The sequence below is a fragment of the Neofelis nebulosa genome, chromosome 18, assembly GCF_028018385.1.
Source record: "Neofelis nebulosa isolate mNeoNeb1 chromosome 18, mNeoNeb1.pri, whole genome shotgun sequence".
NCBI classification, from domain to species: Eukaryota; Metazoa; Chordata; class Mammalia; order Carnivora; family Felidae; genus Neofelis; species Neofelis nebulosa.
This window is the reverse complement of record NC_080799.1, coordinates 22,804,519-22,825,346: the sequence shown is the minus strand read 5'-3', so window position 1 is coordinate 22,825,346 and position 20,828 is coordinate 22,804,519. Positions and strand designations below refer to the sequence as shown.

At 52.2% G+C, this 20,828-nt stretch overlaps 1 protein-coding gene across 4 annotated transcripts in view; it reads left to right on the top strand.

Moving 5' to 3' along the window:
• Positions 1-20,828, top strand: part of KATNIP (katanin interacting protein) — a 193,454-nt gene that overhangs the window by 32,558 nt on the left and 140,068 nt on the right. For all 4 annotated transcript variants that reach the window (XM_058710268.1, XM_058710266.1, XM_058710270.1 and 1 more), the window contains one exon: positions 19,330-19,406. In XM_058710268.1, the coding sequence (XP_058566251.1) occupies positions 19,330-19,406 (77 nt within the window). The remainder of the gene's footprint in view (positions 1-19,329; positions 19,407-20,828) is intronic.

Here is a 20,828-nt window from a genome sequence, read left to right as displayed (position 1 = left end):
AATGCCTCTCCCCGATCTTCCAGCTCAGGAATGTTCTCTGTATCTGTATCTCGTCTGCTGTTCACGGTCTTTTGATCTTTTTATTTTGATGATTACATCTTTCACTCGTGATTCCTAATTAATTCTTCTCCGTACGAGGTTGTACTTATCTGATGGAGACAATGTCCCCCGTTATCCCTCTGAGAATATTAAATGCATGTTAAATGTCTCTGCATCGTCGTCTCTATTTCTTTGGTTGTTGGTCCTCCTGTTAGTTGAGTTGGCCCCCCTCTCTGATGGCGTGAGTTTTCCTGGAATGTCCGGTGATTTGTGAATATGTGTGCTCTTCTGTGTTCTGTGAGCTCGTTTTCTTCTCTGTGGATGCATTTCTTTCTAGGCAGCCAGTGATTGCATCAGAGGGGCGGGGCTTGCTGCGAGAAGGGTGCTGCCAATAGTTTGTTGTCTTGTGGGCATGAGATCTTCCTTTACCTGCTGGATATGCCCTGCTTTTCTGTTCCAGAGACTCACCGTCACGGATCCCCCAAGCCAAGCGGAGCAAAGAGCCACCTCTTAGTGACCCCACAAGAATTTGCAATCCAGGGCTCCTGGGTGGCTCAGCCAGTTGAGCGTCCGACTCTTGATTTCGGCGCGGATCATGATCCCAGGGTCATGAGATCAAGCCCCTGTTGGGCTCTGCACTGAGCGCGGAGCCTGAGTAAGATTCTCTCTCTTTCTCCCTCTGCCCCTCTCCTCTGCTTGCTGTCTAAAGTAGAGAAAAATAAAAAAGTGTGTAGTCCATGTCTTTGAACGTTGACCTCGGGCCCTCTTCTCTCCCTGGAGAACGTGTTGCCTCTTGGTTTGAAGGAGCCCAAGATTGCCTTCCCCTCTTGCAACAGTTCTTCTGATGTGGCCCGTGTGTCTTCTGCACTAATCCAGTTCCGTCTGCCATCCATTTCTCAGCGGTATCTTGACCTTTCTCATCTGCCAGGGGCACCCCTCCTTATCTTCCCAGGCTCTTACGGATTTCACGTGGTGTCATTTCTGTGGGCTTGGGCAGGAGAGGCTGACGTGTGTGCTTGCTCTTGGTCTTGCCAACTCGATTCGATCCCAAGGTGACCTCTTGTTACAGCTTTCGCCTTCCTGGCCACCCTCATCTAAACAGGTTCATCTTTCTCTCAAAATACACTGTGTTGGAACCAAACAGTTGGTTCCATCTATGGGCTGATCCATGTAGAATGTAGGGATGGGGTGCACTTCCTGATAAGAACTGGGTTCAGATGCCAGCCCTGCCCTCTACTCCGTTGTTCAAGGCCATTCGCTTCTCTAAGCCTCCGCTTCCCTGCCTGTCGAACGGGAGTAATGCTCATAATACCCACCTCTTAGGTTGGTGAGACTACCCACGGAAATAGTACATCAGGAGTTTCACGCGGGGCCTGGCACACAGTAGGTGCTAAAACATGTTGGTTCCCTTCCTCTTATTCTGACGAAATTTCTAGCACGCTCATTGTGTGTGCTGTGGGAGCGGGGGGTTGTTTTTGGCAGTCACACCACACTGTTAGCTCATACTGAGCACATTAGCTAAAAGTCTGTCTTTGTCTCGTGAACTTTTCTCAAGCCAGGCTTCTCCCCCAGTGCCTCTCCTTGTGTAGGACCTTTACCTTGGCCATGATGCATTCTATCAAGCTGTTCTCGATCCATCTCTAGGCTGTAGAAATTGATCTGAACCCAGATTCCGTCATCCAGTTGATTCCGTGTGCCTCCCAGCTGAATGTCATCTGCAGACTTAATAAACAGCCTTCAACAGCCAGACCCAGCCATTGATAAAATTACAGCTTGGGATAGGACCAAGGACAGAACGCCATGGCATGCCACCCTTCAGGGGAAGAGTAATTTAGAGGACTGTGCAAGTTGATTCATTTGTCCAGTTCCTGTAATCATATGTCCTTGTGGCTTGATTTTAATAATCATATTAGCAACCACGTATGGGGTCTTATGTGCCACAAGCCAGGCACTGAGGTAAGTGCTTTTCATATATTACTTTCATTTCTTATAACAAGTCTGCCAGGTGAATATTTATATTACTTAGGACTCAGTTAAAAAACAACAACAACGACAACAACAAAACTCAATCTAGCTTTAGCAGAGCACTGTATCACTTCATTACGAGACTCTCCAGTGTGGGCGCTGAACTCACAGAAGCCAAGGACAGGGATGTGCCTGGGTGTCGAGAATGGTGAACCGGTGCCTGCGACCTTCTAGGGTCCCAGAAAATCCTCTCTCGATGACTCTTATCTTTATGTCTGTGGGCATCTGTGATTCTTGTCATTTGGTACAAAGCAGCTTTCTCTCGTACTCAGATCGCCTGGCAGAAAGCGGTACCACAAGGCAACACCCAAGTTCACTTTCCTGCCTTCAAGAGAGCTGTCAGACCTTCCCTGAACCTGTCAGTCCCAATTCTCCAGGATTATCGGCCCTACTTGGGTCAGGCACCCGCTCCCGGTCCAGACGCCTGCAGTTCTCGGTGGGGTCGTACCGTCTGGACATGGCCCGTGGGAGTCTCAGTGCTGTCACCTGTGATCACGGGGCAGGGTAACGTCCAGAGTCCCCCTGCGCGTTTTACAAATGAAAGAGAGATCCAAAGTCACATGGCTAGTAAGTAGAGGGACCAGGACTTGATCCTGGTTTTGTTTGACGCGCATGCTCATGTCAATATAACGTGCTCCTCGCCCTGGGCCACATTGTCCCGGGACAGCTTCTATGGTGGTGTCGGTAAGGGCCGGCCAGTGTCGAGAACCACCTTGTGCCATCACCGTGGTCCAGCCCCAGCCCAGGGCTCCGAGACCCTTGATTGGTTCGTTTGCCTATTTCTTCTGTGACTCACTCAGCAGCCACGGTGGGGACCTCATGCTGAAGAGTATAAACACGGACTGTGGAGTCCAGTAGAGCTAGATTCAGATTCCAGGTGGGTCACTTTTGGGCTGGTGACTCTCTGTGCCTCAGTTTCCATAGCTGTAAAATGGAGATTATACCAATACCTACTTTATCGGCTGTTAAAATGATTCAATGAGATAATACTTGTAAACTGCATGTGGCCAGCACAGAGTCATTGATTCTATAAACGGCAGCAGTTGATTACCTCTGGAGCAACGACAAAGTACAGGAGTCCAGAGGAGAAAGCCTGTAACTGAGCCAATGGGATAGCATGGGGGAAGTGGGTTGGCCAGGGTTTCAAGGAGGAAATGACATTGGAACTGGAATAATGGATGGAGAGGAGGGTTGGGGTAACAGGCAGGTGAGAACTGGTGGAAACACGCGAGCATATGCAGGAGTCTGAGGGACCAGCCAGTAGTTAATTGTGATCGAAGCCAGGAATATGTACTGGGAGCCAAGGGGGTGACTGGGGCCAGTGGAGAAACCTTTGTTTGCTCATTCCTACATCGACTTAGCAAATATTTGTCAAGTACCTGCTGTGTCCCAGGCACTGTCCTGGGTCCGGTCGATTCTGCAGTGAAGAAGCAGACACAAGTCCACACCCCTGTGGAGCTTAAGCCCTGGTGGCTGGAGGCAGACACTAAGCAAATGAGTAAGTCAAATAGGAAGGGTGTCAGAGAAAAAAAGAAAGCAGGGAAAGAGGGTGGGGAGTGCGGGGCGGGGGTCCTCAGGAAGCCCTCTCTGAGAAGGGGGCAGATCCTAAAGGCAGTGAGGGGACGAGAGCTAGGACAAAATTCCCGAGGGTGGAGGCTGCGTGGCTGAGTTAGGGGGGGTGAGAGGCAGGGAGGTGGGAGGCACGGACAGAGGGGTAAAGCCCAGGTCGTGTAGGGCTTTGTGGCCTTTTATAAGGACCTGGGCTTTTGTCTGAATGAGGAGGGAGCCACAGGAGCATTTTGAGCAGAAGAGGGCCAGAACCAAACGGACTTGACCTCAGCAGGACGTGGTGGTGATGGTGGCTGGAATTGGGGGCAGCAGTGAAGGGGCTAGATCCTGAGCCCTCTGAAGGGAGAGCCACGTGGATTTGTTGCTGGATCGGCTATGGGTGGGAGAGAAAGAGAGGAATCAAGAAGGGCTTTTAAGTTTCTGTTTTGAGCAACCGGAAGGAAAAGATTGGTTAATTCCTGGGGCGCCTGGGCGGCTCCGTCGGTTGAGCGTCCGGCTTCGGCTCAGGTCGTGATCTCACAGCTCGTGGGTTCAAGCCCCATGTCGGACTCTGTGCTGACAGCTCAGAGCTCGGAACCTGCTCTGGATTCTGTGTCTCCCTCTCTCTCTGCCCCTCCCCTGCTCCTGCCCTGTCTCTCTCTACTCTCTCTCTCTCTCTCTGTCAAAAATAAATATTAAAAAAAATTAAAAAAAAAAAAAAAAGATTGGTTAATTCCTGAAATGGGAAGGAGTGGCAGCAGCTTTTAGGGGGAAGACCAGGAATTCAGCTTAAAACCTGTTAAGACCTCGAGCAGGCAGCTGGATATGAGGATCTGGAATTCAAGGGGAAAGCCATGTCAAGCTTCCTCCGTCTGGAATATGGAACCATTGATTTGTTTTTGCTTTTTTTTTCTTTTTTGAGAAGGGAAGTAGGGTGGGTGGAGGTCATTAGTTACACAAATAATGCTTGAAAACAAGTTCCTTAAGAAAATTATTTTCAGCCTTCTAGATAAGGCTCAAATCCCTTTTGCCAATTCCCACCCCTCCCTACTCCTGGCCTCCCCCTCGACTGTCACTGCTGTCAGGAGCTTGGCATGCGTGCATCCTTCCAGACCTTTCTTTGTGCCTCTGTATACCCGAGGATATCTGTAAAAACTACATGTCGTATTTTGGGAGTGTATGTATTTTAACGAAATGGTGCCATCATGAATGGGTTCTTCAGCGATGTGCTTTTGTATCTCGTAACCTGCCCATCCTTCCTGAACTGTGTCTGGGAGAGTTCCATTCTTGGTGTTACAAATAAACCTAGGTCTTTTTTTGTTGTTGTTGTTACAGTATGCTATGGCCAGACTGTGGGTTATTCAGCCAGTTTTCCCGTGGGAGGGCTTTAGCGTTTTGTACATTCCTCCTCGGACACCTGTGTCTTTCCGGAGGCTTCCTAGGAGTGACATGGCTGGGTCTGAGTAGATGGAGGCCATGTGGGATTCTGTCCGGTCTTGTTTCGGTCATACTGCCCCCCCATAGGCCTCCATCTGACTTGTCAGCCTCCGTGGGTTTTAATGAAGGGAGCCACAGAGATCTGTGTGGTGGGCCGTGGGTTGTTGGGAGCAAGGAGGAAGCCGAGAGACCGTGGAATCTGTGGGCTGCTGTTCCACTCTTAGAACCCGCCTTGGGGATGGGGACACGGGTTCTTTTAGGGGCTGCAACAGACACTCCCCGCCCCTTCCTTTCCTCCTGCACAGATGAATTCCCCTCTCTCCTGCAGCCTGCAAGCCTGGCTTCTTCCCTGCCAGCCAGTTTCTATTCCTAGACTTCCTCACCAGCTTGAAGCCATCCCCTTTTGACAAACACACCGGCCGAGACATTATAAAAACGCTATTTTTATTAGAGCAGACCAACTCCTCTATCAGCGGGCCTCTTATTCCGCCACCGGCCTGCCAGCGTTCTTTGCCTGCCCTCCCTCCCCCCCCCCCCCCGCCCCGCCCCACGACAACGCGTCCAAGGGTTTGTGATTGTCACCAGCCCGGTGCCTGTTCTGAGGGTGCGATAGCAGCCCCTCTCTGGAGGCAGACCAGATCCTACACCCAGCTGCTCTCCCCAGAAAGAGTTTAGCTCCGCCACAGCCCACACGGGAAAGGGAAAGTTGCGTCCTTAAAAGAGTTACGTCATCTTTCCTTTGCGTGGATTTCAGGTGGGTGTTGACTGGGGTATAGGACGCCTTCGGGGTTAGCTCGGGGAGCTGGGGCTGGGGCCCACCGTGAGTTCAGATGTTGTGCCGTCAGAGCTAGAAACTTCTGAAGACGTCTCATGAACGTCGTCTCAACTGCTAATGTGTATCGAGCACGTGTCATAAGCCAGGCCGAATCCTAAACAGTTTATGTTCGTAAGGTGGCTGCTTTTAATCGCCGTGCCCATTTCTGGTGTTTTTTTTTTTATCGAGATCTAATTCCCATGCCACAGAATTTACCATTTTGAAGTGTATGCTTCGGTGGTGGTTAGCCTATTCATAGTGCCGTGAGGGCCTCACCACTACCGAATTCCAAAGCACGTCTGTCAACCCAGATAGAAACCCTGTACCTGTTAGCGGTGACTCCCTCTGCCTGCTTCCCCCAGGCCCTGGCGACTATTGACCTACTTTCGGTCTCTATGGGTTGGCCTCTTCTGGACGTTTCATATACACGCCTGGCTCCTTTCACGAAGCATAATGTTTTCGGGGTCTGTCCATGTTGGGGTACGTTTCAGTACCTCGGATCCTTTCGGGGACCTGAGCACGTGAGGTGGTAGGGCTATCCCGCACCTGCTGTCTCTCCATTCATCCCTTGAAGGACAAGCCGGCTTGCTTCCACTTTTTGGCTGGTATGAACTATGCCACTAGCCCATCATCCCAGTTTGACGGCCGAGGAAACTCAGCCACGAATACCATTTCCCACTCACACAAGCAGGATGGGATTCCTACCCAGGCATCCGGCTCCACAGCCGAGTCCCGACCATCCCTCTTGGCCGCTCAGCTGCAGAACGAAGACCCAGGACTGAGGGGCCCATGTTGCACACCCCCATGGCCACCATACTTGAGAATTAAAAATTGGGTCCTGTGGTGCGAGGAATCCATCATGCTTTTGGGGACTCGGGTCTGTCTGACTTTCATTCGGGACCGTGTGGGCAGGAGTCCTGGCTGAGTCATGATTGTCCATATCATCCAAAATGCATTTATCCACGTCCTCTGATGTAACAACCCTCAGCCCCGGGAGGAGAGATGCGCTGTCTCCCCCGGAGAGCGGACTCTGGGAGGGAAGATGTGCGGCAGGAGGCTGGCTGGGGAGAGTTCTCTGGAACAGCACCCGTGGGCGACGAGGGACGTGGGGCTGAGCAGAGGGAGGGGTCGAATGGTGATGCAGGCCTAGGTAATCCCACAGGGAGCTCTGGGGATAGGTGGTGCTTCAGAGAGTCCCCAGTTCAAGCGAGGAGCCTGGGTCTGTGGACCCTTGGCATCAGCCCAGCATAACCTGGCTTTTTTCCTGGGAAGGGACCCGCCGTGAGCTGCTAGCCATCACCGGTCCCCGTACCTGGGTGTGAATGAGTCATCTGGGCTGCGTCCACAGCGGCTTGGATAAGGGCTGCGACAGAGAGCAGTCCATGAGGAGGTGTCAGGGACACCGCTGAGGGAGGGCGTAACCCTTCCCGGGATGGGGGTGGGGTGGGGAGCAGAGACGAAGGGGCATCTTCGCTGTGCCATGAAGCCTTGAGCCCCGAACCCTTATACCCAACTGCCAGCCCATGAATGGCTCCTCTTGGGTGCCTCAGCGTCTCCACACAGCTGCCCCAAGCCAAAGTCAGCCCTTCTCCCCGCCAGCTTTCACCTCCCCAAGAATGACGGCGCCGCCCTTCCCATCACACCGGCCGGAAACTGCAGAGCCTTTGATACCTTCCCCTCCCCGCCATCCTTTTTCCAGCCCATCGCCAAGTCCCGTACCTTTCCCCTTGAAAACATCTTCCCCTTACGTCCTCCATGTTGCTGACACCTCTTGTCTGAACCCCCACCGCAGCCTCCTACCTGCTCCCGGCACCTGCTCTCGGCCACCTCCAACCTCTCATTCCGATGTCGCCCCCTCTGCCCCAGTAACCCGATGTGGCTCCCCAGTGGTCCGGGGTCGAGGGCAAAACTCCTTGCTGTGGGCCCCGTGGCTTTGGTGGTCCGGCCCCTCGGCCCTGTGTCATCCTCTGCTCCCCTTCCCCTGGGTCCAGCCCCTCAGAGCTTCCTTGTCCCTCCTGCTCTTTGTGCCTTCTTGTCACATGGCCATCACGTGTGTGTCCACTTTGCTTGGAGCACACTCCCATCTCCCCCCCCCCCCAAATTAACTTGTTTGTCCCTCATATTTGGGTTCTGTGTTGCCTCCCCCTTGAGGCCTCAGCTGACCTCCCTGCCGTAGTCCCGTGTCCCCTGTAAAGCTGCTCAAGGTGACTGAAATGGTAGACAGCGTACATTCGGTGGTGGGCTCGTTTGTTGAGGATCGGCCCCCCTCACTACACTGTCAGGTCTGTAAGGCAAGGGGACTTGTCCTGGCAGGGGCTGGGAGGTGCTCAGTAAGCCTGAAAGTTGCAAACCTGAGGAACGGAAGGAGGGGGGACATGGGGAGAGAGAGAAGGAAGAAACTGATCACGCTCCCGCGTGGTCGGGGAGGGGACGGGGGGAGGGAGCTAACACGAACTGCTTCCTTTATATTCCAGAACTTAAAAAAAAAAATGTTTAATGTTTATTTTTTGAGGCGGGGAGGGATGTGTCAGGGAGGGGCAGAGAGAGAGAGGGAGACAGAATCGGAAGCAGGCTCCAGGCTCCGAGCTGTCAGCACAGAGCCTGATGTGGGGCTCGAACTCATGGACCGTGAGATCGTGACCTGAGCCCAAGTCGGACGCTTCACCGACTGAACCACCCAAGTGCCCCTATATTCCAAAACTTTTAACTGTAGCATGTGAGGAGACATGGAATTTGGGCCTCCCAGCCCACTGTGCTGCCCCAGGCTTGAGCATGAGGTTTCCCTGCCCACTTCCCCCCCTCCCCACCCCCTGCCAGCACCTGTCACGGGCACTGTGGGCTTTGCCCTTCACCAGCCTAAAGCAGACCTGGAATGTCAGACCCCCTGGGATCAAACCAAGGTGCTCTGAGCGTTCTCCATCCCAACCCCAAGATAAGCTCCCTGTTTCCTGCCTGGATGCCCTTCCCGGCCCTCCCCTGCCCTCCCCCATCCACCTACCATTCAGTGCTGTGTCCTCTCCTCTGTAGAGACTGCCCAGCCCCGAGTGATGCCAGGCATTCCTCACTCTACCCACCGGCCCCTGGCATCTGTGCCTCCCCTTTGTGGCATTTACCCCACGGCATCCAAACACTTGTCTTTCAGTGGCCGCCCCGCTAAGTTCTTGGACAGGGATCTTGTCTTCCTGCTTCCCTTTCCTTCTTTTCTTTCTGTTCCTTCCTTCCCACAACACTCTGTAAGCTCCTCGTGGGTGCCAGGCACTGGTCCGGGGCTGAGAGGTACAACGGTGAGTGCGGGCACGGGCCCTACCCTCCCGGGAGGGGAGAAAAACTGCCACTTTGAGGCAGCCGGGAAGGCCTGGGTAGTCAGGAGAGGCCCCAGGAAGGGCCACACATGCCCACAAGCAAGGAGGAAACTAGCAGCAGCTTGGCTTCTGAGAAACTGCCAGAAGGACTATTAGGCGGAGGGGGGGGGCAAGGGAGGTGGGAAGGAGGTCAGGGAGGGTGGTGAAGCCAGACCCCATTCGTCTCCGTCTGTCTCTGGCGCGCAGTGTTCAACCCGTAGGAGAAGCTCAAGGAATATTTGTTGAATAAATAGGAAGGGGCCCCTGAGTGCTCCCCCCTCTTCAGGGGGTTGGGGGCTGCTTCTGCCTGAGCGGTGAGCGTCCTTTCTCGCAACCCAACCCGGGGATGGATGGACCCTGTGGGAGGTTCATTCCCTTAGAAGGAAAAGTTCTCCGAAGCAAATCGAGTGGTGGCAGCAGAGATTGGAGAAGAGAAGATCCCAGCCAGGCTGCCTGTCTCCTCCCAGCAGGCCAAGGGGCCTGTCCTTCCTGACTGGGAGGCTCTCACGGCTAACAGCTGCCCGAATCAGTTTAGCACAAGCCCAGGAGTGCGAAAGCAGGCAGGCCTCTTTTCTTCCCTTGATGCGTCCAGCCTCAGCCCCCTCCAGAGCTCTCCTCAGGAAGGAGGGTGGGAGCAGCCTCAGCCCATCCTGGCTCCCTTAAAACCTAGGTGCCCTCAAACATGCCATCACGCTCCCGCCTCAGGGCCTTTGCACTTGCTGTTCCTGCCACCTGGAAAACCCCTTTGTCCAGATCCCCACACTTTCTCTTTCACTCCCTTCAGCCTTCTCTTGAAGGTTGCCTTGCCAGAGGCCTTCTCTGCCCCCCTGGCTAAAATAGCACCTTCCCCCCCAACCCCCTCCCCCATTCGCCTGCCCTTCTCTGCCTTTCATTCTCCACAGCACTTAGCACCATCCGACACACTACCTATTTCTTTCTTTCTTTTTTGTTTTTATTGCTTGTCTCCTCTCATTAGAATGTAACAGCAGAGACTTTGATGTGCTCACTGTGTGTCTCCAGAATAGGCGTTCGATAAATATTGAGCGAGCAAATGAATTTGTAAAATGAGGTCAGTGCCGTCCACCTTGCAGGGTTGTGGGGAGATTCCCAGCGTGTGGCTTGGATGCTTCCACGGCTCTGTAGGTGGCTCGTAAACCATGTGCTATTTTAGTAGGTCCGTATTTATGTCTGCCTTCTATTTATGGCAAGTGATACTGATTTTCCGTTTATGGCATTAATATAAAGTTTCCTTTTTAAAGTAAACTCACTCAAGATTAAAAAGAGAAAACCTGTATTTGCCAGCCTGAAAGACAGTTTATCATACACGTTGCGGTCTTACGAGAACACTTCTCGGAGAATTAAAAAGACATGTTCAAAAAAATAAATAAATAAATAAAAATAAAAAGACATGTTCGTTATTTTCTAGCAGATACGTACTGGGATATTTATTTAGATAGGTATGTAAGGAAAGCGTTCTTACAAAGATACAGCTTATTGTGTCCTAGAGTCCTGGAGGAAATCCTGGATTCTGGATCTGCCCTGACTTTCTTTTTTTTTTTTTTTTTTTTTTAATTTTTTTTTAACATTTTTTATTTATTTTTGGGACAGAGAGAGACAGAGCATGAACGGGGGAGGGGCAGAGAGAGAGGGAGACACAGAATCGGAAACAGGCTCCAGGCTCCGAGCCATCAGCCCAGAGCCTGACGCGGGGCTCGAACTCACGGACCGCGAGATCGTGACCTGGCTGAAGTCGGATGCTTAACCGACTGCGCCACCCAGGCGCCCCTTTTAATTTTTTTTTAACATTTTTTAGATCTGCCCTAACTTTCTACAAACCCTGGAACTAAGGATAAAATCTCCGGGTACGTATTGGTACCGTATGATTGGTACCAATCAGGAATGGTACATAGCAGGTTAGTGACGTGATAAATGTAAGCCCAAGGTGTTTGAGAAATAACCCAAACTCTTCCTTTGATTATCCATCTGGTGTGTGTGTAGCTTGTGATTTTGTTACCCCGTCTCCCCAGGGCATGAGAAACTCAAATCTTTGTTGCTGTGCCTTGCCGTATTTCGTTCCACCCCTAGGGGGCAGTATCAGCCGTTGCTTTAGGCTTCTTTTGTAGCCTCCTGAATGCAGAGCATTTTGGGTTCCTGTTTTGAGGACAGGAGGTCACCTGTTATGTTAGCAAGAACAGTACAAAGGAAGCTCAGACCCATACTTTTCCATTCAAGTAATATGCATTAAGGACTCACTACTATACAACATGGGGACATAAAGAAGAGAATCACTAGGAGAACAGAGGAGTTGGTACTGGGCTGGGTTTTGAAGGGAGAATAGGAGTTTCACACTCTGAGACACATTTGGATCATCTCTTGCTGTGGGTCATCATCGGGCACATTCCTTAAGGTATCATTTGAATCTTCTAACTAAACACTTCTCTGAGCCCTAGGTGAGACTTCGGATTTAGACAGCCCTGAGTATTGTCTCTACCATTGTGCCACCCAGAATTCCCTCAGGGGTAAATCTTTCTCTCTCTCTCTCTCTCTCTCTCTCTCTCTCTCTCTCTCTCTCTCTAGCTCTGTCTCTCTCTCGCCTCCCCACCCCTCCACTTCAAACTGGCTCCAGTTCAAGAAATGTGACTAAAAAGTCCAATGGAGGGCTGGCTTCAGGCATGGCTGGATACGGGGGATTAAACACGGTTAAGAGGATCTAGTTTCTGTGTGGTCTCTTTCTGTCCTCAATTCGGCTGCCTGTGTTGCTGTCACCCTTGGACAGATCTCTCCACGGAACATATAAGGATGTTCACAAGGGTGAACCTAATCAGTTGACAACAATGACTCCTTCCCTGGTAGCTCTGTGCTCCTATCAGCTAATAATTCCAGGGCAAGAGGCCCAGGGACTTTTCCAGCCGATTCAGCCAATCCCTTAGTTGAGTCTGTCGGCCCGGCTTGGGACGCACGCCTAGCCCTGAGCCGATCACATGGCCAGGGAGATGGAATACCCTGATTGGCCCGGCCTAGGTCACATGTCCACCAAGGGGGTGCTGTTTCCACCCACAACCGCGTGGATGGGGAGGGGAGGAGAGGTGGTTTCCCAGAGGAAGATCGAGGTGTTGTAACCAGAAGGCAATGAATAGATGCTGAGCTGACACAAACAACAGCTGTGCATTAGCTCCACCTAGACGCTTTGTGGCCGTTAGGCAATTTGCCCCAGCATTCAGAGCCTCAGTCTCCTCCTCTGTAAAATGGGCATGGCATTATTGACCATAGCATTATTGCAGACAGCCACAATAAGCACCCGCAGAGAGCATAATAAATGGCAGCTAAGGCTGCCCGCAGAGCGAGGCCCCAGTAACCTGGAGCATGGGCTTGCCTCCTAAATTGTCCCTGGGGTGCGACAGGAGCCTGGGGGGGTGGGGGAGAAGGCAGGGTGGGGGAGGTGGAGGAACTCAGGTGTGTGAAAGTGCTCTAGGAACCCTGCCGTGCCCCCAGACACAGTGTTTTCACAGCCTCATTATGAAACCCTCCAAAGTGATTGTTCTCTGCTGGGACCTGACGCCAGCAAGGCTAGGTCCCCAACATTCGGGAGCCCTGGAAACCAACACTACTACTCTCAGCCGCCTGTTAATGCAGTGGGTACTGGCGCTTGCTAAATCACCCCTGTTCAGAAAGAATTCCAATATCCCGGCCGCAGAGGAATCTGTGATCCCTGAAATACAGACGCGGCCGAGCACCTTTAAACATAACTGATTCTTGGCATTTCTTTCCAATTCCATTTTTCCCCCCCAAAGAGAATTAATAGTATGGCCACCGATAAGATTCTGCACTGTCTCCAGGGCCAGCATCAGGGATAAAGACGATGAGGCTCATAGTAGTGGCAGTGACACTTTGCTTCCGTGTCACGTCCAAACTCCTCAGACCCGGAGCCGTAGTTAACTCGCACATCCTGGGCACCTACCTCCTGTCAGACCCAACTTCTGGCCAGTCCGCGAACACGTCAAGCTTTTTCAGACCTTTGCCCAATGCTGCTGCTGTTGCTTGGAATGCCTTTCCCTTTCCTTGTGACCCAGGAAATGTTTCCACTTTAAAATCCCAGCTCATGTGTCTCCTTATTTATTCACTCATTCAACCAGTATTTGTTTATTTATCTAATGTTTATTTATTTTGAGAGAGAGACAGAGCATGAGCATGAGCAGGGGAGGGTCAGAGAGAGAGGGAAACGCAGAATCCGAAGTAGGCTCCAGGCTCCAGGCTCCGAGCTGTCGGCACAGAGCCCAACGCGGGGCTCGAATTCACGGACCAGGAGATCATGGCCTAAGCCGAAGTTGGACACCCAACCGACTGAGCCACCCAGGCGCCCCGTAATGTTTATTTATTTTTGAGAGAGACAGAGACAGAGCATGAGCGGGGGAGGGTCAGAGAGAGAGGGAGACACAGAACCCAGAGCAGGCTCCCGGCTCCAAGCTGTCGGCACAGAGACCGATGCAGGGCTCGAACTTACAGACCGTGAGATCATGACCCGAGCCAAAGTTGGATGCTTAACCGACTGAGCCACCCAGGCGCCCCTCAACTAGTATTTAGTGAGGGCGAAGTGTGTGCCAAGCACCGTCCTGGTGGCTTGGAATACACAAGCGATCGAAGCAGACCCAGTCCGCCTTCATGGAATCAATACCTAAAAGGTGTAATAAACAAGATAAAATAGTGTGTTAGTGGGGCTTGGGAGTGGGGGTGTGAGGCACAGCTCACAGTTATAAACAGGGTGGCCAGGGAGACAGGAGGAGGTAAGATGTGAGGCAAGCCTTGAAGGGCGTGAGCAACCTGGGTACTTACCTGGGAGAAGAGTACCCCACGCCTGGGGAGGGGGCCAGGGCACTGGTGAGTCGAAGGCCCTGAGGAGGGAGCGTGCTGAGCGTCAAGGGTACTGGAATGGGGAGGAGGGGTAGAGTAGTAGGAGGTGGGTCAGACACGTGAGCGGAGGCCTGGTGGCCTCGGAGACCCATGCAGAGTCTGGAGTAGAGGAGTGACATGATTGGACTCAGCTTTCAGCAGCACCCCTTGGCTGTGGCAGGGAGAGCAGACTGCAGGGGTGAGGGCAGGAGGGGGAGGCCAGGGAGGGCGAGCTGAACCAGGGTGGTGGCCGGGAGGTGGAGAGAAGTGGTCAGGTGTGGGGCTTCCTACTGTTTCTCTGTGGAGACTGGGGCCTGGCCGTGCCCTTGGGAGCCTTCTCAGGTCCCTCCTTCAAAACCTTGGCATCCCATTTTATACATTTTGTTACGATCGTTTGTCTCCCTTTTGGGGGCTCAGATGCCTTTGGTAATCTGATGAAAATTATGGACTTCCTTCCCAGAAGAATACCCTTGTGCACTCAACTGAATACATGTTCCTAGAACCCCCTGCACATCCCCGCTGTTAGGGGCGCCTGGCTAGTGCGTGTTCCCCGGACGCGGTGCACAGTAGGACCACACAGTGCGGGTCCCTGACTGGCCGTCGGGTGCAGCTGATATAGGCGAGTACACACAGTGGGTCCAAGCTTTTGTCAAACCCTCATTGCATATGTAACAGCCACGCAGTGAGCGCTTATAAATGTTTGCCGAAAGACAGCGATGATAAACTTGGCACTTGACAAGGTCCTCACACCTCCGCGAGGCGCCTTGGATGCAAATGCCTCCATTTTATAGCCGGACGAATAAAGCCTCGGCAAAGCGAAGTGCGCGGTGCGGGGTGGGGGGGGGAGTCAGCATCTGGTGTCTGACCAGGGCTGCAGTGAGGGTGAGCCGTGGTGGCGCTCGGTCAGCCTCAGCGGCGATCGTCCTAGAGCTGCATGCTGGGAGGCTGCGACTGTGCCCCAGACTTGATCGTCCGGCTGTGGAATCGGTAAGAAGGATCCTGAAACACTCCTGCTTGTCTCCTAGTTGATCCTCAGAGCAGCCCTGGGAGGTAGACAGTATTATCCCCCTTTTACAGACGCGGCAACTGAGGCTCCCCAAAGGTAGGTAGCAGAGTTCAGGGCTCACCCCCCAAAGTCTCCAAATCCCCAGATAATTAGTGAGCAACGTACATAGTTAAATGCTAACAACTTAGCACTTAATTATGTACTGTTTCTCACTGTATTGTATGTAATTTCACGCTAATTGCAGGGTTTCAGAACGAGCTGCAGGGAGCGGGGGCGAGGGTGGCGAGGGAAGGCTTCGGGGAGACTTTGGGAACTCAGCTGGGCTCTGGAGAGGATATTGGGTGGATTTCTGCATGAGGGAGTAGAATGAAAAAGGCGGCAGGGTAGGCATGAGCATGGGATGGGTGGGGAGAAGCCTGAGATAGTGGAGCTCTGTGAACGGAAACGTAACTAATAGTCACGGAGAAAGTTCTCTTTTTTGTTTGTTTTTTCAGTGTTTATTTATTTTGAGAGACGGAGCGCGAGTGGGGGAGGGGCAGAGAGAGGGGAGAGAATGCGAGACAGGCCCCGCAGGGACGGGGGTGGGGGGGCTTGATCCCACGAACTGTGAGATCATGACCTGAGCCGAAATCAGGAGTTGGCTGCTCAACCGACCGAGCCACCCAGGTGCCCCAGTGTTTATTTTTGAGAGAGAGAGAGAGAGAGAGAGAGAGAGAGAGCGCGCGCGCGAGCCAGGGAGGGGCAGAGAGAGAGAGAGGGGGACGGAGGATCCGAAATCAGCTCTGTGCTGACGACAGCAGAGAGCCCAACGTGGGGCTCGGACTCACGAACCGCGACCTCACGTCCTGAGCCAAAGTCGGCTGCTTAACGGACTGAGCCGCCCAGGAGCCCCTCCCTGAGAACATTCTAAATGCTGGAACTGGACTAAGCCCTTTCCACTGCTGCTGTTTCCCACCCATGTTTAACCCTATGCTAGAAACAAAAAGGCAACCACACAGGTATCGCGGGGACGCAGCGCCGGGCCTGGTCTCCAAGCTCCCGTTCTTCCCGGCTCAAGTTCAGAGACCTTCCGATTAGAGGTGGGCTGGGCTTGGGCCTTGCTTCTCCACGTGGGCCCCAGAGCATTGCCTGGGGGCTGGTTAGAAATGCAGCCTTGGGCCCTCCCCAGTCCTACCGAGTCAGAACCTGTGAGTCAGAGTTTCTCCGCAGTCCCCAGGTGATTGCTATGCACATCAGTTAGCATTTGAGAAGCATGGGGCTGGTGAGAAGTTTGGCTGGACTCGTGTCTGGGCCGTTCAAGTCTTTGTGAGGACCTCTCTCTCCTGGCAGAGGCGAATAAATGCATTCCCGGAGGGTTTGAGGTGAAGGCCCCGGGCAGCCCATCCCACGCTGAGATCTCTTTGTCATCTCGTATTTCATCTTAAAATGTCATTGACTGTTCATTCCACACCATAGTACATCAGTGGTCACTTTGATATTTCAAAATGGTTATGTAAATTGCCACGAAGTAGGATGCACGCGTGTTCCGGGAAGATGCATGAGATGGGTTTCTTTGTATCTTAAATGGGGTAATAATAACCACTTCCAGGGCTCCTTCGAAGATCAAAGGAGAGTCATGTGTATGGAAATGCTCATGAACTGTCTGCCTCAGACCCGTGTTATTCTGGAAGGGAGGGAGAAATCCTCCCCAGACCCGTTGTCCTGCAACCCGCTCTCTGAGGGCTGAGGGTGTACGACTGTTTCTCCCTTTCAGGACAAGGCAGGGCTGGGTCCCAGAGAGGACAAAGTACCCTCTCTGGACATCTCAGGAAGCCAGGGAAATAAGAGAATGTGGTCAGCTATTGCTAGTTTGTTTATTTAAATTCCTTATTAGTCCCCACTTCCTGATTGTTTGGCCAGATGAGCAAGCAGGCAAACCCGGGTAAAACTCAAGAGGTTTCAGGGACATCAGAACAGGAAAGAAGATGGGAGATGAGGAGGACTTCATCCTGTCCCCGGGTGGACCTCGGGAGAGGGGGGTGTGGTGGGGGTGACAGAGAAGAGGTCCGACTTCAGCTCAGGTCACGATCTCACCGTTCATGAGTTTGAGCCCCGTGTCGGGCTCTCTGCTGTCAGTGCAGAGCCGGCTTCTGATTATTTGTCCCCCTCTCTCTCTAACTGCCCCTCCCCTGCTTGTGCTCACACTCTCTCTCGCTCTCTCTCTCTCTCTCTCTCTCTCTCTGTGTATCTCAAAAATAAATAAACTTTTTTTTTTTTTTTTTAAAGAAAGGAAAAAGGACAAGAAGGGGATCGGGCCGTCAGCCCTGGACCAGGAGTGACCTTGGGTTCCCTGAAAATGTCCTCTTTCCTCTGGAAAGAGAAAATGGAGGAGGGAGACACAGAAGGGTGACACGGACAGAAACAGTGACCATCCCCAACTGGGGCCAAGGGGGAAGGAAGTCAGACAAGGCATCGGAGGGGAGGGAGGCTCATTTACAGCTGCAGAAGCTGAAGGAGGAGAATCTGGGGATGATGGGAGGGGGATGGTCAGCAGTCCCCCCTGGCCCAGAGCAGCTAGAAAGGATGAATGTGGGAAGAGCTATTATATTTGGTGAAGGAGGTTATGGGTCACCTGTGGATAGGGTTGTGGTAGAATAATGGTGTTGAAGCCAGCTTTTGAGAAGAAGAGAATGATGGGGATTTTCTCTTCTCCCCATGGTAGTAGTTAGGATTTTCACACAAATTGCATTTCTATCACAAATGTCTTACTTGCCATTTAAAACTTAATCCATGTAACTTGTGACTAGAACCAAGCTGATATTGCCTCTCTAATCCATCCCTTGGCAAAAAAAGTTATTTAAGAAACGTAGAAAATGGCAAAGCATTGTTTACAGGATGATCCTATTTTTGTTTGAAAGAATGTCTGTAGGGGCGCCTGGGTGGCTCAGTCGGTTGGGCCTCTGACTTTGGCCCAGGTCAGGATCTCGCGGTCTGTGAGTTCGAGCCCCACGTCGGGCTCTGTGCTGACAGCTCGGAGCCTGGAGCCTGCTTCGGATTCTGTGTTTCCCTCTCTCTCCCTGCACCTTCCCAGCTCACGCTCGCTCTGTCTCTGTCAAAAATAAATAAACTTAAAAAAAAAAATAAAAAAAAAGAATGTCTGTGTTTGCATGTGTATTTTATAAATATGTATATATACGTATATTCTAAAGAAAAACATCTAAGGGTATATGTATCAAATTATAATGGGGGTTTTACTGGCATATACATATGTCACTTTAAATATGTGTAGTTTATTTTACCTGAATTATCCTTCCATAAAGCTGTAAAAAATTGTAATAGGGGTTATCTCTAATGGTCAGATTGTGGTATATATGACATAATTCTTTTGGCTGCACATGACAGAAACTCAGCAGAAACTTCTAAAGGAATAGCTGAATCGCCCAGATACTTGTTCATACATGAGTGGACCCAGGGTCTCAGGTTATGACATTAGGGATCTCCTTTCCATCTCTCACGCCTGCTGTCTCCCCCATTGACCTCGTTCTCAGACAGTTCCAGGCCTGTGTCTCAGCAGCCTGGCACCCCCGTGGAAAGAAAACAGCTTTTCCCCGAAGAGTATCCGCAACGTCCCAGAGCTGACTTTCGAGCACCCGACATGGGCCCTGGCTCAGCCACAGACCAAAGGAACTTCCAAGGGCATCTCCGGAAGCCAGTGAACTGAAAAAAGGGGCCGAAGGGTTCTCCGAAGGAAACCCAGAGTTCTGTTGCCTGAAAAGGGGGCATAAAACCACGAGTGTCTGCTCCTCAAGGAGCCTTCACTGTCTGGGTCATACGTTTTCGTAGCGACTGGGTATTTTTTTAATAAGCATGCGTTTCTCTTGCCGTGGCAAGAGAAAAATGAGATCCCTCCTTAAACAACGGATCTGGGGTACATCTGATTATGATCATTCAGATAAATAAATAATGAGTGTGGAGAAAACGGTAAAGCTCAAACCTAGTCTGATTTTAGAGGGCATGGGAGGGAAGGACAGTGTTGAGGCTGGGGACTCAGCCTCCTGCTTTCTGTAGACTGTTAGTTGTGGACGCGGAAGGCCCACCGGGCCGTCAGGCGATCTCTGGGGCTCTGGGTCTCCAGAGCGACGCGCCCAGAGAGCTGGGCCCTCGTCAAGCTCGCCTCTGCCTCTCCGCCTCTCCTGCCTCAGTAAATAATTCCCTGCATTCCGATATCACACTGCTCTGTTTCTTCCTTTCAGGGTTATACTAAGGACATGGTACCAGACTTTGATGAGAAGCATGATGAGTATTTAATATTGCTTCAGCAGAGGAACCGGTAAGATAAAGCTGCTCAACGGCAGCCCCATAAAAACCCTATTTAGATTGCTTAACAGCACTTGGGCTCTGTTGCATGTAGGAATGTTATGTAGTCACCCTCCACTCAGGGGCTTGGGATTTTAGCTGCAGTCCCAGCCCCCAGTTCTCCATCCGCTGATTTAATTGCATCTTTGAGCTGTAGCCAACCGCTCTCCCCGTAACTACCACCTCTCGCCTCCCCGCTCCTGTTCTGGGAGGAGGTGGCTTTGTGGCGAGAAGCTGGAACCCGGCAGGGCCTGGGCCTCAGTCACCTGAAGAGCCCAGTCTGTGATCCTACAGGCTTTGCCGGGCCCCTTGAAACCTGAGCCTGTAATCCTGCCTCGTGAGATAAAGGTGGAGTCACCTTCCGTCTGTGTTTGAAGTTGGTCGATATGTCATATGTCGTTGAAAGTTAAGTTCGTACTGATTTTGACTCTGGAGGGCTAGCTCCTGAAAAAAACCCCACAGCAGTGGAGGCAGTGTTTAGTGACTGAGGGCAGAGCGGTCGGGTCCGGTTGGAAAGAGGTGTCCCGTCTTCAGCGCCCTCGCAGGGCCTGTGCAAGTTCGTCAGGCCCCGGGCCTCGCGTTAGGCCGGGTTCGCAAATTCAGATGCTAGGAGGGCGGGATGGCAGTGAGCAAAACCAGCTCGGTGGAGACCGTGGGCACCTGGAATTCTCACTCCCATGCTGCTCCGCTCAGGCCACCTGATGTGTGTGGGCACACGGGTCCAGGGGTCCGTATCCTCCGAGGTTGATGGAGAAGCTGGAAGTCTGGCTCTGTGTTGTGAAATCTCCTGAGTTTTAAAATGTTGGTAATGCACTCAGATTAAAACACAAAACAGGGGCGTCTGGGTAGCACAGTCGGTTGAGCGTTTCTGGCTCTTGTTTCTGGCTCAGCTTGTGATCCCAGGCTCGTGGGATCGAGCCCCGTGTCGGGCTCTGCACTGAGCGTGAAGCCTGCTTAAGATTTTCTCTTTCCCTCTGCCCCTCCTCTGTTTGTACTCTCTCTCTCTCTTTCTCAAAAACAAAACAAAACAAAACCCCACAAAACAACGGCAAGAATCCTATGGGCCCCTAAAACAGATCAGGCGGGAGTGAGGAGGAGGGGGCCCTGATCTGGGCGTTTGTGTTCTGGGAATGAACTTGGGGTCTTGCAGGCAGGAGAGCCTGGGGGTTGTCACCCTGGATGTACATCCCACCCTCATCTGGCTGGTGGGGCTCCCGGTGCTCGTCAGGCAGGGCCCTGGTGGCATATTATATGCACAGGTTTAGTCCTTCGTGTTCTATAGCTCAGCAGTCCTGCCCGCCGGCCCCTTTACTAACTTCCACCGAGACCCCCAGTGTCTCTAACAGCACCCACCCAAGTCGCCAGCTGCCCCCTAGTGAGGCAGTATGACCCTTAG